Source organism: Pipistrellus kuhlii, unplaced genomic scaffold (assembly GCF_014108245.1).
Source record: "Pipistrellus kuhlii isolate mPipKuh1 unplaced genomic scaffold, mPipKuh1.p scaffold_m20_p_32, whole genome shotgun sequence".
Classification (NCBI taxonomy): Eukaryota; Metazoa; Chordata; class Mammalia; order Chiroptera; family Vespertilionidae; genus Pipistrellus; species Pipistrellus kuhlii.
The window spans coordinates 1,301,225-1,318,822 of record NW_023425532.1 but is presented as its reverse complement, the minus strand read 5'-3'; the positions used below and the strand labels follow the sequence as shown (position 1 = coordinate 1,318,822).

Below are 17,598 nucleotides of genomic sequence, written 5' to 3'. Positions count from 1 at the left end.
ACATTAAATGGTAGAATCCTGAGGAAACAAGTGCCTTAGAAATAGGAGCCTCACAGTCAGGCCTCAGTCTCCCCACCTGTCTTTCTGATTTGGATGAGGGGCATGTCCAGGTTTAACATACTTAAATTTTATAATCATGGGTAGTAGCTTCTTGGGGGGAAGAAATACCTGCGATGGACCAAGGGCTGGGAAATGGAGGACAGTTTGGAGGTTTTATTTCTCCCACGTGAGAATTTGGCAACTCAAGTCCAAGGCTGAGGTTTTCTGGACTTTTCAAGGCCATATTATGGCCCCAAAATGATCACCAGAGCCCCACCCAGGCAAGAGGAAGGGGAAGGGAGCTGTGGTAGCTCAGTCCTTCCTTTAAGCAACATTCTGGATGCCCCCTCCAGCAACCCCTGCTTCTATCTCATTGGTCAGAACTGTGACTGATAGCTGCAAGGGAGTCTGGGGAATGTAACCTTGGCACATGTCTGCCTCATACCAGACCGTATGCCCTGACAGAATAACCACTCCTCTGCCACTCTTTCCCTCCAGGCATGGACATGATGCTCTCTGGCGCCTTTCCCTCCAGGAACAGACAACCCTCTCCCAAGCTACCAAAAAGCCTGCTTGCCACAGCGCAGGCTCCGTGGCCTCAAAGAGGCTCTTCCAAAACACTTCCCAAAGCCTAGCCACTCAGGTCAAAATCCAATCCGACATCCCAAATACACTAAAACCCCCAAACCGCAGCCCCAATCGGGGCAAGGTAAGGGCGAGGCGCAGCCCCACGCAGAGGGCACACGCAGAGGGCACACGCGCAGGTCTGGCCTTGGCAGCGCACCCCGATCAGACTCCCTTGGCGGCACCAGCCAGCAGGGCAAGACCTGCGCTCACCCGCTCACTCCGGGCGGGGGGCGAGCGAGCGAGGGGAGAGGAGCTGCCGGGCAGGGGCCAGGGGGCGGGCCAGGCGCATGCGTATCCCCCGCCCCCTGCTCTCTGCTCGGGGGTAGTGCTGCCCCTCTCGCACTGCTGGTCCTGTCAGAGCCGCAGCGAGTTCGAGTTCGGGTCCCAGCGCATCTCCTCTCCCGGACTGAGGTGAGCCGCTGGCTGGACCCCCAGCCGAGCCCAGCCCGACCCGGGAGGGCTCTCCCCCTAGGGCTGGAGGTGGGTTTTAGGGGACCCTTCCTCTTCTGCCGCTCCTCCTGGGGGAGGGGGGGGCGCCACCACATCCCAGCCCTCCCGCCTCCGGCTTAGTGGAGGCCGAGCTGGGCCGGGACGTGCAGGCGGGAATGGGGCTGCGAACCCGCAGACCCAGCCTCAGGGTGAGGGGCTCCTTCCCGTGCCCCCCCCCCCCCCGTCCCGCCTAAGAGAAACTGGCCGAGATGGTCCGAACTGGGCACAGGGTCAGGGATTTAGGGTAAAATTGGGGAGTAGTCCTCCCCGCCCCAAACTCCACTGCACCTGGCTCCGTCCCGGGGAAGCACGGTGGAGGGGTCCCGGGCTAGCCCTGCAAGGGGGGCTTGTAAGGGCTCCCATTGGGGTGTTCCCCCCACCCCTACTCCCCCTGAATCTGCCACCCCCAACCCACCCCCCACAGGTAGCTAGGCGAACACAAAGGACACACAAAGGATGCGGTCCTGGCAGCGGGGATGGGGGTGGGGTGCAGTGGGGTGGGGGAGGGGGGTGTCCTGGTCTTAAGAACCCCATAATGATACTCCAAGAGCAGCAAGTGGCTGCGAAGGGGAAACCTGCCCTCGGTGGGTCCCTGATGGGCTGCGGGACCTCAGGCTTCTCCGAGCCCCCCTCGCTGCTCCCCATCCATAGAGCGGCTGCGCGGATGGTCGCCCACTCCTCCCAGGGTGTCAGGGGACCTGGGTGTTGGCATGGCCGGCAGGTAGATGGGTCCTCAGGAAATAATACCTAGTGCTTTTAGAGTCACGGCCCCAGCCCTGGCGTCTTGCCAAGCGGGAAAAGCCCATCCCAAACGTCCCCACCCTCCGATAATGGAACCCCCGGGTTTCCATCTGCCCGGGCCCCAAGCTCAGGAGCCATCCGTGACCCCCCTCCCCGGCCTCTGAATTTCACCTGCCAGCTCATTCCACCTTCGGAATAGACCAGAATCCTCTCCACATCCACCCTCACCCCCGCCCCCCAGTTTGTCCTCAGAGCTAAATCTTCTCCCTCTTTCTGTCTCCCCAACGTTGGGGACCCCCGAACTCTGTCCTGTTTAACTCTTTCCTCACCACGCCCCCTTCCCGGGCCAGCACATCCGTTAACTATGCAGGGCTCGCTCGGGCTGAGGACCACACAGCTGGGCCTTACTGGCCTCTGGCTCCGAAACTCAACACAAACACACACATCCACCCCTAAACTGCCATCGCTCCTGGCTTTCCTGGGAGAACGGCCATTCAGATGCATTTCCTGAGGCCACACACTGGACGGAGATCAGGATGTGTATTGAATGAGGGAACGGTGATTTGCTATTAATAGATAACACTCATTTCGCTGGGCGCCCGCTGTGTGCCCATGCTCTCCTAATTGCTCGGTAATTTACTTATCTTGTTTACGGTCTCTTTCTCACTTTTCAAATCTAATCCTCCCTGGGGCAGGGACTTTATTTTGTTTACCGCCCGCGTACCCACCGCCACACCTCCCACTGCCCCCATCCCCACCGTGCCTGGTGTGCCAGGAGCTTCCCGCGGTAATGAATGAAAACGGGATCCTAACAAATGCTAACATGAGCCGAGCACCTCTGCATGCTTCCCACCTGTTGCTGAAATATCTCTGTTGTTTTCTGTCTTCCTGACTGCATGGGCATATTCTTGAGGGCCGAGGTTTGGTGTCTGTCCCCCCCCCACCCCCACCTTGCCACGCGGTAGGTTCCTGGCAGCGGCGTGTTGAATAGGCAATAAAGACTGAATGTTAGACACCGGCTTACAGACCTCATAATTTGCTTATTTATTTGGTTCGCTGTCCTCACCTTAGGGCATATGCTCCCCGGGGAGGGATGGGGAGGAGGAATATTGCTCAGCTCTTACTGGGTGACAGGCATTGTGCTGGGCTGGGCTTCAACAGTTAAAAACTCAAAGCCAAGCCAACGAAGTCTGATGGCGGGGGTGGGGGGGGGTAAAGGGGGGGTCGTCCCTTTTGGGGTGAAGAAAATGTTCCAAAATTAGGTTGCTGATGGCTGCATAGCTCCGTGAATATACTGAGTCATTGATTGTACACTTTAACTAGGTTAACTTATGGTGTAAAAACTATCTCAACAAAGCTGTTTTTAAAACCCCTGCCTGCCCAGAGCTTTAGGTAGCAGAAGGGAGGGAGAGAAAAATCATATAAATAATGGGTGTAGCATATTAGATGGTGATTAGCACGCGCTGGGCACGCAGTGAGTGTTGACTCAGTGACCCCAGCTGCCCTCTGTCCTCATGGTCTCCTCACCTAAACTCCCCCTGCCTGGCCCCCGCCCCCCCCCCCCATTGTCTGTCTTCTCTTCCCAGCGGCAGGGCCTGCTGTCTGCATCTCTTCTCTTCCCTGAGCATGGCGCGCCCCAAAAAGCCTAGCATGCTTGATCTGGGCCTGGGCACCTGGAGCCCTGGCAGTCAGGAGGAGAGCCGCAAGGCTCCGGCACCTTCCAGGGGCAAGCAGCTGCCGGAGTACAAGGCCGTGGTGGTGGGCGCCAGTGGAGTGGGCAAGAGCGCCCTGACCATCCAGCTGAACCACCAGTGCTTCGTGGAAGACCACGACCCCACGATCCAGGATTCCTACTGGAAGGAGGTGACCCTGGACCACGGCGGCTACATCCTGAATGTGCTGGATACGGCCGGCCAGCCCACCCACAAGGCCCTGCGAGACCAGTGCCTGGCCGCGGGGGATGGCGTGTTGGGTGTCTTCGCCCTGGATGACCCGGCGTCCCTAACGCAGCTGCAGCAGATGCGGGCCACCTGGGGCCCTCACTACACCCGGCCCCTCGTCCTCGTGGGCAACAAGTGCGACCTGGTGAGCGCCGCTGGAGAGGCCCACGCCGCCGCTGTGGCCCTGGCCAAGAGCTGGGGGGCGCCCTTCGTGGAGACCTCGGCCAAAACCAGACAGGGCGTGGAGGAGGCCTTCGCCCTGCTCGTCCACGAGATCCAGAAGGTGCAGGAGGCCATGGCCAAGGAGCCTGAGAGTAAGTCCCGCCACCAGAAGACCATGTGCCACTGCGGCTGCTCCGTGGCCTGAAGGTCTCGGTCAGAAACATGGACCGTCCCCCGGGCCAGGGGGATGCCTCCTTGTGTGAGAACCCCAGGCCTAGCTGGGTGGGACACCGGGTGTGTTTAGGGTAGCTGGACCCCTCTTCCGGGGGGGGGGGGGGTTTGTTTGGTGGCGGGCTTTTTGTTATTGTGGAAGATACTGTTGGTTATGTTTTGTCAAGCTCGGAGATTTTGTGGAAAATGAAATAAATGGTGTTCTCAGGTTTCAAAGCTGCCTCCGTGCCGAGCGTTATGTGGGTGGCTGGGTGCGAAACTGGGGAGAATGGTAGTTGGATCGGGAGAGCTCATTCATTCAAGAAATGGGGGGAAGCCCCCTCGCTGTGTGCCGGGCCTGGCTTTGGGTGCAGACACGCGCGCGCACACACACACACACACACACAGTCCCTGCCCTTGTATGACACAAGACTGTGTATTAAAGGCAGCTGAAGGGATAAAGCAGAACAGGGAGGTCAAGGAACGCCTTATTGAGTAGGTGACATTAGCTCACAGGTAGCTAGGGGCAAAGAAAATTGCCAATGCAAAGGCCATGACCACAGACCAGCTGCCAACACCACCTCCAGGACCTCCAGAGCTGGGCAATACGGACAGGGTGGCTTCTATCCAATGGAAATATGTAAACATTACAGGTCAAGCTAACAAATGTAAGATATGTCCTGTCACTCTATCTTGACAAATAACTTTTTTTTTAAACGGCCTGAGGCCCAGATTCTCAGTTCTGGTACTGCTGTTTCATGCCAGTTTGTGAATGGGAGGGGAGGGCTGAGCCTGGATTTGCAGGCCACCCCCTTTCTCTTATGCTGGTAGCTTGAAAGTGGCACCAAAGCCCGAGGGAGGCCTAGAAGTGGGGTGCAGACTAAAGAAGGGGTCTCTAAAGAGTCAGACCAAGGTGAGGGGCCGCTCTTCCTGGTTTAAGAGTGGCCATAAAAAAAAAAAAAGAAAAAAAAAGGAGGCATGGATCAGACTGTCGGACCTCAGAGGGAAGGCAGGGGAGGGTGGGGGTAAGGGGGAGAGATCAACCAAAGGACTTGTGTGCGTACATATGAGCCTACCCAGTGGTCAAGGACAACAGGGGGGTGGGCATATGTGGGGAGGGGTTTGGGATGGGAATGGGGGAATGAGAACAAATATGTGATACCTTCATCAATAAAGAAATTTAAACAATAATAATAAAAAAAGAGCAACCCTCACCAACCCCTAGAAACTGAGACAATGCATAGCTGCTTTAGATCTTATTTATTGTGGGGCGCGCGGTGGCAATTTTGGGGCGTTCTGAGAGCAGTAACTACGGCTGGGGGTGGGGACCTGGGGGTGTTGGGGGAGGGGTGGCCATGGGTACCCGCCTACGGAGGAGCAGCCCAGCCAGCGGCTGAGGAGCCTTCTGGGTGTTGGGGGAGGAGCGGGCAGCAGGGGGTGGGGGAGGGGGCAGGAGCGATCGAGGGCCCTGGCCAGAGGGGTTGGGGTGTCGGGGGCGGGGGGAGGGGTAGCCCTGGACCCGAGGGCCAGCAGGATCCCCGGCGGTGCTCAGGGCGGCAGGAGGCGGCGCGCCAGGGGCGCGGGGGTCTCCAGGCGCTTCACGCGCAGCAGCGCCCCCAGCACCCCATCAGGCGGCACCTCCGGGCCCAGGTCCTGGTCGGCGGCGGCGCGGCGGAGGCGGCGGCGCTGGGTAGCCCCCGCCTCGGCATCCGGGTTTCCCGAGAGGATCCGGCCCAGCAGGTACCTGCAGGGAGCAGAACGGATGCTTATCCACGCCCCGGCTCTAGGACCCAGATGGCCCTGCTTCCCCATACTGTCCCGCCCCCCCCCCCCAAAAAAAAGTCCCCCAGCCAGACATCGCTACCCACACCCCGGGTCCAGGGCTCGCTCCCTCCTAGGGTAAGGTGACCAGAGCGTCCCGCTTTGGGCGGGACAGTCCCGATTTCTAACAATTGTTCCCGCGTCCCGCAGCGTTTGAAAACAGTCCCGATTTTTGGAAAGATGTTAAAGATTCTTTCCAAAAAAAAATGGGACTTTTTAAAAACGCCACGGGATGCGGGAGAAATTGTTAGAAACCGGGACTGTCCCGCCCAAAGCGGGACGATCCGGGCACCTTATTAGGGTCCCAGATCCACGCGGGGCCCGGGATGCGGGCGGCCGCTACCTCAGCAGCTCGGGGTCCACATCGGACGCGTCGTCGCCGTCGTCCTCGGCCTCGGGGCCCGCGGGGCCGTCGTCGTAGATGGGGGGCCGGGGCCGCAGCGCCGCGGGGGGCACCGGGGCGGGCGCCATCTGCGCGGCCAGGGCGGCGGGGTCCAGGCGCGCGCGGAGCAGGGCGCGGGCCAGCTGCGCGGCGGGCGCGTCGGGGTCGTCCTCGGGGCCCGGGGCCGCGGCGGGGTCGGCGGCGCGGGGGGCGCCCCAGCCCCGCAGCAGCTGCGCCAGCACCCGCGCCTGCTGGTCCTCCGCCTCCCGCGCCTCGGCCCGCGCCCGCTCCTGCCGCTCGGCCTCCAGCAGGTGCGCCAGCGCGCGGGCCAGCTCCTGCGCCGCCGCCGCCGACTCGCCCCGCGCCGCCCGCCGGAAGCGCCGCGCCGCTCCCGCCTCGCCCAGGGCCGCCGAGGCCGCGCCCGGGCCGCGGGGATCCTGCGGGAAGACAAGGTGGGGGGAAGGAGGGGTCCGTCAGGCCATGGACCCCAAACCCGGGGGCCTCCAAGGCCCCGTGGCTTCTCAGATATACCCAGGCAGCCCTGGCCGGTGTGGCTCAATGGGTAGAGCATCGGCCTGCGGACTGAAGGATCCCGGGTTCGATTCCAGGCAAGGGCATGTACCTTGGCTGCGGGCACATTCCCAGTAGGGGGTGTGCAGGAGGCAGCTGATCGGTGTCTCTAACTCCCTATCCTTTTTCCTTCCTCTCTGTAAAAATCAATAAAATATATTTTTAAAAATAAAAATAAAAAAGAAATTAGTGTCAAAGGCCCCACTCGGCTGCCTTGTAGGAAGAGGGCACTGTGAAGACATTCAGGTGCTGTTTTAAATAAAAGATGCCTTCCCTAGCCGGTTTGGCTCAGTGGACAGAGTGTCAGCCTGAGGACTGAGGGGTCCCAGGTTTGATTCTGGTCAAAGGCATGTACCTTGGTTGCGCGCACATCCCCAGTGGGGGGTGTGCAGGAGGCAGCTGATCGATATTTCTCTCTCATCGATGTTTCTGACTCTATCCCTTTCCCTTCCTCTCTGTAAAAAATCAATAAAATATATTTATACACACACACACACACACACACACACACACACACCTAGGCACCCCTAAGGCCACTGGAGACCCCCAAATATCTCCAGACACACTTAAGACCACAAAAGACCCCCAATTCCTCCCACATAGCAATTTCCTAGCAATTCAGAACTAGTCTAGGGCTTCTGGAAATGGCAGATAAGACAGCTCTAGACTTTTCTGTTACTATCGCGGACAATGGGGACCTAGGTTTGCATTTTATAGGTTCCTCTTGTCCACTTGTTTTACCCAGAAGGTGGCTGACTTCACACCTCGCTGTTGGGAATCTGGATCTACATCAGCCCTTTCAAAACATCCTTTCTTTTTTCTGTTTTGTCTCCCCCCAACCCCCACCCCCATCTTCTGCAATGAGTCCATTTTGTGCGGATGTACAATGTTTAACCAGTCTTCAATTGGTGAACATTTGGGGTGTTTCCGGTTTGGCTCAGTGGATAGAGCATCGACCTGCGGCCTGAAGAGTCCCGGGTTCGATTCCGGTCCAGGCCATGTACCTTGGTTGCGGGCACATCCCCAGTAGGAGGTGTGCAGGAGGCAGCTGATCAATGTTTCTATCTCATCGATGTTTCTCTCTATCCCTCTCCCTTCCTCTCTGTAAAAAAAAAAAAAAAAAAAAAAAAAAAAAAAAAAAAAAAAAAAAAAAAATCAATAAAATATATATTTTTAAAAGGAAATAAAAGAGGATATCAAAAGTACGAACCAGGACATAAATCTGACTATGAATGAAGATTTGAGAAATAAATATCTAGATTCTAGAACATCTAAGAATATATTTTAAATCAAATTACATTGAACAACTAAATGGGCAAGTTAAACAGATTAGACACACACAGGAACCAGGACTGAAGAGAGCGCAGAAACAGATGCACACAGATAGACACTCGCTACATGACAGGGTAGTGGGGACAGCCCAGACTTCTTCACTATCATGCAGGAACCACTGATCCAAATTTGGGGAAAAGGAAAAGAAATACATTTGACTACATTAAAATTGAGAATTTCTTTTTGTCCGAAGACACTGTCAAAAGGATGAAAAGTAGCCCTGGCCAGTGGCTCAGCTGGTTGGAGCATCGTCCAGTACACTAGAAGGGAGCTGGTTCAATTCCCACTTTGGCACATGCAGGAGACAACCCATCCCTGTTTCTCCCTCACTCTAAAATCAATACAATAAAATAAAATAAAATTCACTTTTAAAATAAGAACCAGCCAAATCTGGTTTGGCTCAGTGGATAGAGCATCAGCCTGCGGACTGAAAGGTCCCAGGTTCGATTCTGGTCAAGGGCATGTACCTTGGTTGTGGCGGGCACATCCCCAGTAGGGGGTGTGCAGGAGGCAACTGGTCAATGTTTCTCTCTCATCGATGTTTCTAGCTCTCTACCCCTCTCCCTTCCTCTGTAAAAAATCAATAAAATATATTTAAAAATAAAAATAAGAACCAAAAGTAAGCCAGAGTGGGAGAATATGCCTGCAACCCAAAATGAAGAGTTAGTATCCAATATTCAAAGAACATTTAAAAGCAATAAGAAACAGGCAAAATTCATGATCAAGTATTTCGCAAAAAAGAAACAAAAACAGTTACTAAACATATGGAACATATCAACTTAAGTAGTGATCAGGAAAATGCAAATTAAAATACCAGTGAGGTACGATGCATAACACAGCCAAAAAGTTGCTAAAAAGGCAAAAAGTCTTGCCCTAACCGGTAGATAGAACGTCGGCCTGCGGACTGAAAGGTCCCGGGTTCGATTCCGGTCAAGAGCATGTACCTTGGTTGTGGGCACATTCCCAGTGGGGGTTGTGCAGGAGGCAGCTGATCGATGTTTCTCTCTCATTGATGTAGAAAGCTCTCCCTTCCTCTCTGTAAAAAAATCAATAAAATATATATTTTTTAAAAAAAGAAAAAAAGAAGGAAAAGTCTGGAAACAGCCCCAATGCCTCTGACCCTGAGAATGCATCCAGAAACCATGGCATACTCGTATGCTTTTTAAATTTTTCTATTTATTGATTTTTCAGAGAGTGAGATCTGTTGCTCCATTTCTTTATGCATTCATTGGTTAATTCTCATGTGGGCTCTGAGCAGGTATCGGATCCGAAACCTTGGTGTATCAGGACAACGCTCTAACCAACTGATCTACCTGGCCAAGGCACTCATATACTAATGATATACTCATAGGATGGAATATTATGCAGTAATAAAAAATGAATTGTAGGCCCTAGTCAGAGCATCATCCCAATATGCCAAGGTTACAGGTTAGGGCAAATGAATGAATCTCTCTTCCTCTCTCTCCTTCTTCCTTCTCTCTCTCTAAACTCAATGAATAAAAAGGATTAAAAATGAATTATAGCCACACACTTCAATATGGAGGTTATCTCATAACCAGTGTAGAGAGAGAAAACGAATTCCACTGGAGATACCTGAGACTAAGTCACCTAATGACTTCCTAGTGATGACCAGAGACCAGAACCGCTATGATTCCATTTCCATGAGGAAAAACTAAGATATTGCATCTGTCATAAGGTACAAACAAAGGTAAGGGATCAAAGAACAGGAAATGTAGGATCGTTATTGGGGAAGCTAGGGACTTCTCTGGTCACATTCTGTTTCTTAAACTGAGTGGTAGATACCCATGGGGGTTATTTTCTCTTTATTCCTTACATTGAACATGTAAGTTAATTCTATTATGTCATATATACAATATTTAATAGTTTTTGAAATCCTCCAGCTCTTCAGAGGATGTGCCCCAAGTGTCCTTGGCATTCCCCCCCCCCCCAGCCCCCAAGGAATCACAATCACCAGCAATCACAGCCTCACACACACACATGGACTGACAGGCCTGGAGATGTCACACATGCAACCCAGCAGTGCCACATGCACGGGAAAAGAACTGCACGCATTCACGCATCGCTGCCCATGCAGTTACAATGGCCAGGCTGTCCAAATGTAAGGACACGCCCCACCCCCTCAAAGACACAATGCAGCAGAGACATGGCCCCTCTCCCCACAGTGACAGGGCTGCACAGAGACACAGGGACAAACAGCCTCACGAACACACGTCCAACATCGCGGTCGCTCCGTCTAACAGACCCGAAATGGACACGGGGATGCAAAGACCACGCCCTCCCAAGCAAAGGCATCCGCGTGCGCGCACACATGCGCGCATGCACGCTCACACACACAAACACAGACACGCCCAAAGGTCACGCCATTGCTATGGAAGTCACAAACACACACAGGGTGTTCCTAAGAAAGGGCACACAAAAGCACACTGCACAGCCGGGCCCATCAGAGGACACGCACAAGGACACACGCACAAGGACACCACACCGCACCCCTGTCATCACATGGCACGCGCACACGAATGGATGCGCGCATCCCTTTCCGTTATGTGTGCTGGGCCCGTGGACAGCGCCAGGGATGGGCAGGGCGCAGCTGCGGGCTGAGCCCAAGGTACTGCCCCCGAATGCCCAGACACCCAGCCTGGACCCCGGGCCATCCTAACAGATGTCTCCGCACAGCCGGGGAGCCAGGGCCAGCGAGGCTGGGTAGCATCCTCCCCACCCCCATCGCCCGCCCGGGTCGCACCTTTACCCGTGCACAGAGAGCGGCGGGAGGCCGGAGTAAGCCCAGCAGCAGCAGGACCAGAAGGCCGACGCCCCCGGCCCTCGGCCCGCCGAGCAGTGGCGACCCCGCCATGCTGCCCCAGCGAGCCGGGCTCCGGACGGGCGGACTGGCTGGCAAATGCGCAGCGCCTGGGTGAGCGTTCCAAGCTGCGGTGCTCTGCGACTGCGCACGCCGGGGTGGGGGGTGGGGGCAGCTGCCATCTCCCGCTCACCCCCTCCCGCCACTAGACGCAGGCGCATCCTCTGAGCTCCCCCTGCAACCTTTCCATCCCGCCCCGTCTCCATGGAGATGCCCAAGGGGCAAGGTGGAGAGCTGGAGACTGTGATGGCGGTTGCCATGGCACTTGGAGGGCAGTTGCCCGGGCAACAGACCTTGCTGTCGCCTTAACAAACAGACTGGAAAAATTGACTCAGATGAGTGGAATGGGGGTCTGGTCCCCCCTCTTCTGCCTTGAGGAGCAGATCTATGGCTTTGTTTACTGGATGAGCAGTTACAGAAGGCCTCTGCGGTCCAAGCCCTTCAAGGGCATTGGGTTCGGTTCGGTGATGTGACCATGGACCACTCAGTCCACCATTCTAAGGCTCCCCTCATCCCCTGCATAAAGGGTTACTAGTAATGCCTCTCATAGCGACTTTAATGAGAATGACACACAGTAGGAGCTCAATGCGCGCTCCTTTCCATCCCTGTCCTTATGTCTTTGCTAGCATCTTCATCCCTCCCTATGGCTCTCCCTGGTTCTCTTTGTCCTTCTGTGCCGGTACTGGCAACTGTCTTCCTCTCCCATCTGTCTATCCCTGCCTCTCTTTCTCTCTCTCTTTACAACCCTCCTACAGCCTCTGTCTTTATTTTTGTTTTCTGCATATATTTGTTTTTATATAAATACATAGATAGCTAGGTTTTTACCCATTCATTGTTCCAGAGAGAGTTTCAAGCCACTTAAAATGGCACTTCAAAGGGGAAAAAATCTTCGGTAAAACTGTGTGTCCATGGGAAGACAATGTTAGTGGGGATATATGGGTGGGGAGATAACTAATGATTTGTCACTTTCTTCTTTACACTTTTCTCTGTTGTCTGGAAAAAAAAAAACTTGCAGGAAGTATGTATTACTATGAGCAGTTACAGAATGCCTTTGCGGTCCAAGCCTCCATCTCCTCAGTATTACAAACAACTTTACAATGAAAATCATTATATGCATCTCCTTATGGAGCTGAAGATTAAATACCCAGGGCTAGCCGAAACCGGTTTGGCTCAGTGGATAGAGCGTCAGCCTGCGGACTGAAAGGTCCCGGGTTCGATTCCGATCAAGGGCATGTACCTTGGTTGCGGGCACATCCCCAGTGGGGGGTGTGCAGGAGGCAGCTGATTGGTGATTCTCTCTCATCGATGTTTCTAACTCTCTATCCCTCTCTCTTCCTCTCTGTAAAAAATCAATAAAATATATATATTAAAAAAGAATCAACCAATAAATGTGTCTCTCTCACATTGATGTTTCTCTCTTTCTCCTCCTCCTCTTCCCATTCTTCCTAAAAAAAAAAAAAAAATCAATGGAAAAAATATCCACGGGGGGTGGTGAGGGCATGATTGGGGCGCTGGGGGGGGGGAATGGGGGAATAAGGACACATTTGTAATACCTTAATCAATAAAGAAATTTTTAAAAGAAAGAATATCCATGGGTAAGGATTAACAACAACAAAAATAAAGGTCTGTGAATAGCTACATCAGTTCTGCAAAGGGGGAAACATCACCTTACACCTGTCAGAATGGCTATCATCAGTAAGTCAGTAAACTAAACGGTCTTGACCAGTGTGGCCCCGTTGGTTGGAGTGTTGTCTCACATACATGCCTGGGCTGCCAGTTCAGTCCCCAGTTGTGGTGGGTACAACCAATCAATTTGTGCCCTGACTAGGAATCGAACCTGCTATCTTTTGGTGTATGGGACCACCCTCCAACCAATTTAGCCACCTGGTCGGGTGATAGGGTAACTGGGAAAGTACCCTTGAATGTCATACCTCCAATATATAATTATTGGAGGCTTGGTGCACGAAATTTCATGCACTGAGGATCCCTCAGCCCAGCCTGTGCCCTCTCGAAGTCTGAGACCCCTCGCTCCTTACCACCCGCCTACAGTGGAGGCTGGAGAGGCTCCAGCCACCAGCACTGCTCGCCAGCCGTGAGCCCGGCTTCTGGCTGAGATATGATCTCCCTGTGGGAGCGCACTGACCACCAGGGGGCAGCTTCTACATTGAGCGGCTGTCCCCTGGTGGTCAGTGAGCATTATAGTGACTGGTCTTTCTGCATTTGGTCGATTTGCATATTGGCCTTTTATCATATAGGATGGCAAAGACTGTAAAGGCAGGGTGTGGATAGGAACCAGAGACTCAAGGCCCTTTTATTTTTTTTAATATATTTTATTGATTTTTTACAGAGAGGAAGGGAGAGGGAGAGAGAATTAGAAGCATCGATGAGAGAGAAACACCGATCAGCTGCCTCCTGCACACTCCCTACTGGGGATGTGCCTGCAAGCAAGGTACATGCCCTTGACCGGAATTGAACCTGGGACCCTTCAGTCTTCAGGTTGATGCTCTATCCACTGAGCCAAACTGGTCAGGGCTCAAGGCCCTTTAAACACTCCCAAAGGGACCATGAGCATGTTCTTGTGGTTACTTTTCCAGGTGAATTAAGCTTCTCCTGAACTGATAGGGGAGATGGTTCCCTTTGGTGTTCCTGATGGGGTATCTCATCTTTCCAATAACAGGTACATGCATTGCACATATTTAAATAACTCCGGGATTGCTCAGCTGACGGTTCAGTGGTTGAGCATCGACTTATGAATCAGTAGGTCCTCGTTCAATTCTAGGTCAGGGCACATGCTTGGTTGTGAGCTTAATCCCCGATGTATTGCATGCAGGAAGCAGCCAACCAATTATCCTCTCTCATCATTGATGTTTCTGTCTCTTTCTCCCTCTCCTTTCCTTTTTAAAATAAAAAAATATATTTTAAAAATAACTGTTATTTTAAAACTGTATATTTTTTATGCTTTATAGTAGCTTTATATTTTTTACAATATACAAAATAAATCCATTACCAGATTGTAGATGCAAAATAATTAACCATTTACATGCAATAGACATTAATATTTCAAGAAAAATATTTTAAATATAATATTACCAAAACTGTACTAACATAGTATAATATCACAAAAGTTGTAGGAAATATGAAAAATCTGCAAATAGTAGGATGACTTCTATTATATGCTAAAATATTTTTTCTCTGGCTCTATTTTTGTTCATCAGTTTATGTTGTTCATTATATTCCACAATGAGTGAGATCATGGGATATTTATCTTTCTCTGACTGACTTATTTCACTTAGCATAATGCTCTCCGGTCCATCCCTGCTGTTGCAAATGGTAAAAGTTCCTTCTTTTTTTACAGCAGCATAGTATTCCATTGTGTAGATGTACCACAGTTTTCGAATCCACTCATCTGCTGATGGGCACTTAGGCTGTTTCCAAATCTTAGCTATGGTGAATTGTGCTGCTATGAACATAGGGGTGCATATATCCTTTCTGATTGGTGTTTCTGGTTTCTTAGGATATATTCCTAGCAGTGAGATTACTGGGTCAAATGGGAGTTCCATTTTTAAAATTTTTTTTTACATAAGTTTTTATTGATTCTTTATTTATTTATTTATTTTTAATAATATATTTTATTGATTTTGTACAGAGAGGAAGGGAGAGAGATAGAGAGTTAGAAACATCGATGAGAGAGAGTCATCGATCAGCTGCCTCTTGCACACCCCCTATTGGGGACATGCCTGCAACCAAGGTACGTGCCTTTGACCGGAATCAAACCCGGGACCTTTCAGTCCCCAAGCCGAGGAAACTGCATACTGTTCTCCACAGTGGCTGCCCCAGTCTGCATTCCCACCAGCAGCGCATGAGGGTTCCTTTTTCTCTGCATCCTCACCAGCACTTGTCGTTTGTTGATTTGTTGATGATAGCCACTCTGACAGGTGGGAGATGGGACCGCATTGTTGTTTTCCTTTGCAACTCTCAGATGATTACTGACTTTGAGCATGTTTTCATATGTCTCTTGGCCTTCTGTATGTCAAAAACTCTGTATAGTTTTAACCCTCAGAAACTCTACAGCCACAAAAAAAAAAAAGCAAACTCTACAGCCATTATCATTCCTAATTTTCAGAAAAAGTAGACAGACCAAACAAAATTCTAAAAACAAGATTAACCAAGTACTGAGAAAGCCGCAGACTTCTCAGGACTGAAGTGCGGCCATTAGCCTTGATGGCAATCAGATCTAATTTCGCCGGGACCACCTCTCCTTAGCTGCTTCTCGGTTAATAACAGACTACCCGCGGTGTTTTGTAATTTCACTTCGATCCTAGTGTCTATACCTTTACAGACAAATGTGATTTAACCCAACTGCAGTCTCCGATGGCGCCTCCACGTCTGTTTCCGAAGCCCCCACCTAAAAAAAAAACACAGCCCTGGGCTTCAAACTGCGGGTTCTTAAGAATTCTCCAGAAGCTGATGGCTACAGACCACTGAGCCAGATTTTAGTGCAAGCGGTCGGTGCGCATCATGGATTAATGTTAAGTACCAGAGAGACATTGTGGGTTTGATCCCCATCAGGGCACACGCAAGAATCAACCAATCAATGTGGCGCTCTGATATTGACTATATCAGAAGATCTCACTTCTGATCTAGTCAATATTATTCTGCCCTGGCTGGGTAGCTCAGTTGGTTGGAGATCATCCCCACACACCAAGGTTTTGGGTTCAATCCCGGGTCAGGGTACAATCCTGGGTTAGGGCACGTCAACCAATGAATGCATAAATAAATCAAACGACAGCTTGATGTTTCTCTCTGTGTCTCTGCCTGTCTGTCTCCCTTCCTCTCTTTCTCTAAAATAAAATTTTAAAAAAATGTCCTAGCTGGTGTGGCTCAGTGGATAGAGTGTCAGCCTGTGAACTGAAGGGTCCTGGGTTCAATTCCAGTGAAGATCACATGCCTCGGTTGTGGGTTTGATCCCCAGTCAGGGGTGTGCAGGGGGCAGCTGATCAATGGTTTTCTCTCATCGTTGATTTTTCTCTCTTTCTTCCTCTCCCTTCCTCTCTGAAATCAATAAAAATACATTTAAAAAATAAAAACATATGTTGTTAAAAATATATATGTATTGCCGAAACCGGTTTGGCTCAGTGGATAGAGCATCGGCCTGCGGACTGAAAGGTCCCGGGTTCGGTTCCAGTCAAGGGCATGTACCTTGGTTGCGGGCACATCCCCAGTAGGGGGTGTGCAGGAGGCAGCTGATCGATGATTCTCTCTCATCGATGTTTCTAGCTCTGTATCCCTCTCTCTTCCTCACTGTGAAAAATCAATAAAATATATTAAATATATATATATACATATATATATTGTAAAATTTAAAAATAATAGCCCTAGCCAGTTTGGCTCAGTGGAAAGAGTGTTGGCATGTGGACTGAAGGGTCCCAGTTCGATTCTGGTCAAGGGCACGTGCCTGGGTTGCGGGCTCAATCCCCAGTGGGGGTGCATGCAGGAGGCAACCAATCAGTGATTCTCTCTTACCATGGGTGTTTCTATCTCTCTCTCTCCCTCTCCCTTCCTCTCTGAAATCAATAAAGAAATATATTTTTTAAAAATTAAAAATAATAATATTGTAATAACTGTGTATGTTGTTAGATGGGTACTAGACTTATCTGGGTGATTCTTTTGTAAAGTACATAAATGTCTAATTACTATGTTGTATACCTGAAACTAATATAATATTGTATGCCAAATGTAATTCAAAAATAGATTAATAGCCTTACCTGTTTTGGCTCAGTGGATAGAACATAGGCCTGCGGACAGAAGGGTCCTGGGTTCGATTCCGGTCAAGGGCACATTCTGGTCAAGGGCACGTACCTGGGTTGCATGCTCCTGGCCCTGCTCTGGGTATGTGTTGGACACAACCAAAGTATCTCTCTCACATCGATGTTTTTCTCTCTCTCTGTCTCTCCCTCTCCCTTCCACTCTCTCTTTTAAAAAATCAATGGATAAATATCCTCAGGTAATGATTAAAAATGAATATAAAAATAGATCAATAAATTAATTTTGATTCTTCAGTATTTTTTCTTTGTATTCCACTATACTATTATTATACTTTGACACTATCTAGTAAGCAAATAAAATATCCCTAGTTGGTATGGATCAATGTATAGAGCTGCAGACTGAAGGTCCTGGGTTCAATTCTGATTAGGGGCACACGTCCAGGTTGCAGGTTGCAGGCTTGATCCCCAGTGTGGGGCATGCAGGAGGCAGCCGATCAATGATTCTCTCTCATCTTTGATGTTTCTATTTCTCTTTCTCTCTCCCTCACCCTTCTTCTCTGAAATAAATAAATAAATAAACAAATAAATAAATAAATAACATATATATATATATATATATATATATATATATATATATATATA

General features: G+C 50.9%; 2 protein-coding genes across 2 annotated transcripts; one reads left to right on the top strand and one right to left on the bottom strand.

The window, feature by feature from the left end:
- Nucleotides 1–3,176: 3,176 nt before the first annotated feature.
- Nucleotides 3,177–4,323, top strand: ERAS (ES cell expressed Ras). The gene has a single exon (XM_036460643.2). It carries the CDS (start codon nt 3,523–3,525, stop codon nt 4,201–4,203), a length of 681 nt encoding a protein of 226 aa, XP_036316536.1. The 5' UTR covers nt 3,177–3,522; the 3' UTR covers nt 4,204–4,323.
- A 1,361-nt stretch (nt 4,324–5,684) lies between these two features.
- PCSK1N (proprotein convertase subtilisin/kexin type 1 inhibitor) lies at nt 5,685–11,271 on the bottom strand. The gene is made up of 3 exons (XM_036460640.2): nt 11,075–11,271; nt 6,373–6,848; nt 5,685–5,952 (listed from the first exon to the last, which is right to left on the bottom strand). Exons 1-3 carry the CDS (start codon nt 11,183–11,185, stop codon nt 5,757–5,759), a joined length of 783 nt encoding a protein of 260 aa, XP_036316533.1. The 5' UTR covers nt 11,186–11,271; the 3' UTR covers nt 5,685–5,756.
- Nucleotides 11,272–17,598: the final 6,327 nt, after the last annotated feature.

Bases quoted from the DNA above. Each gene is read 5' to 3' on its own strand.
- PCSK1N (XM_036460640.2), bottom strand. From the start codon at position 11,185: ATGGCGGGGTCGCCACTGCTCGGCGGGCCGAGGGCCGGGGGCGTCGGC. The intron at 6,849-11,074 runs GTGCGACCCGGG...GTCTTCCCGCAG, and splicing joins CTCTCTGTGCACGGGTAAAG to GATCCCCGCGGCCCGGGCGC. The intron at 5,953-6,372 runs GTAGCGGCCGCC...TGCTCCCTGCAG, and splicing joins GTGGACCCCGAGCTGCTGAG to GTACCTGCTGGGCCGGATCC.
- ERAS (XM_036460643.2), top strand. From the start codon at position 3,523: ATGGCGCGCCCCAAAAAGCCTAGCATGCTTGATCTGGGCCTGGGCACC.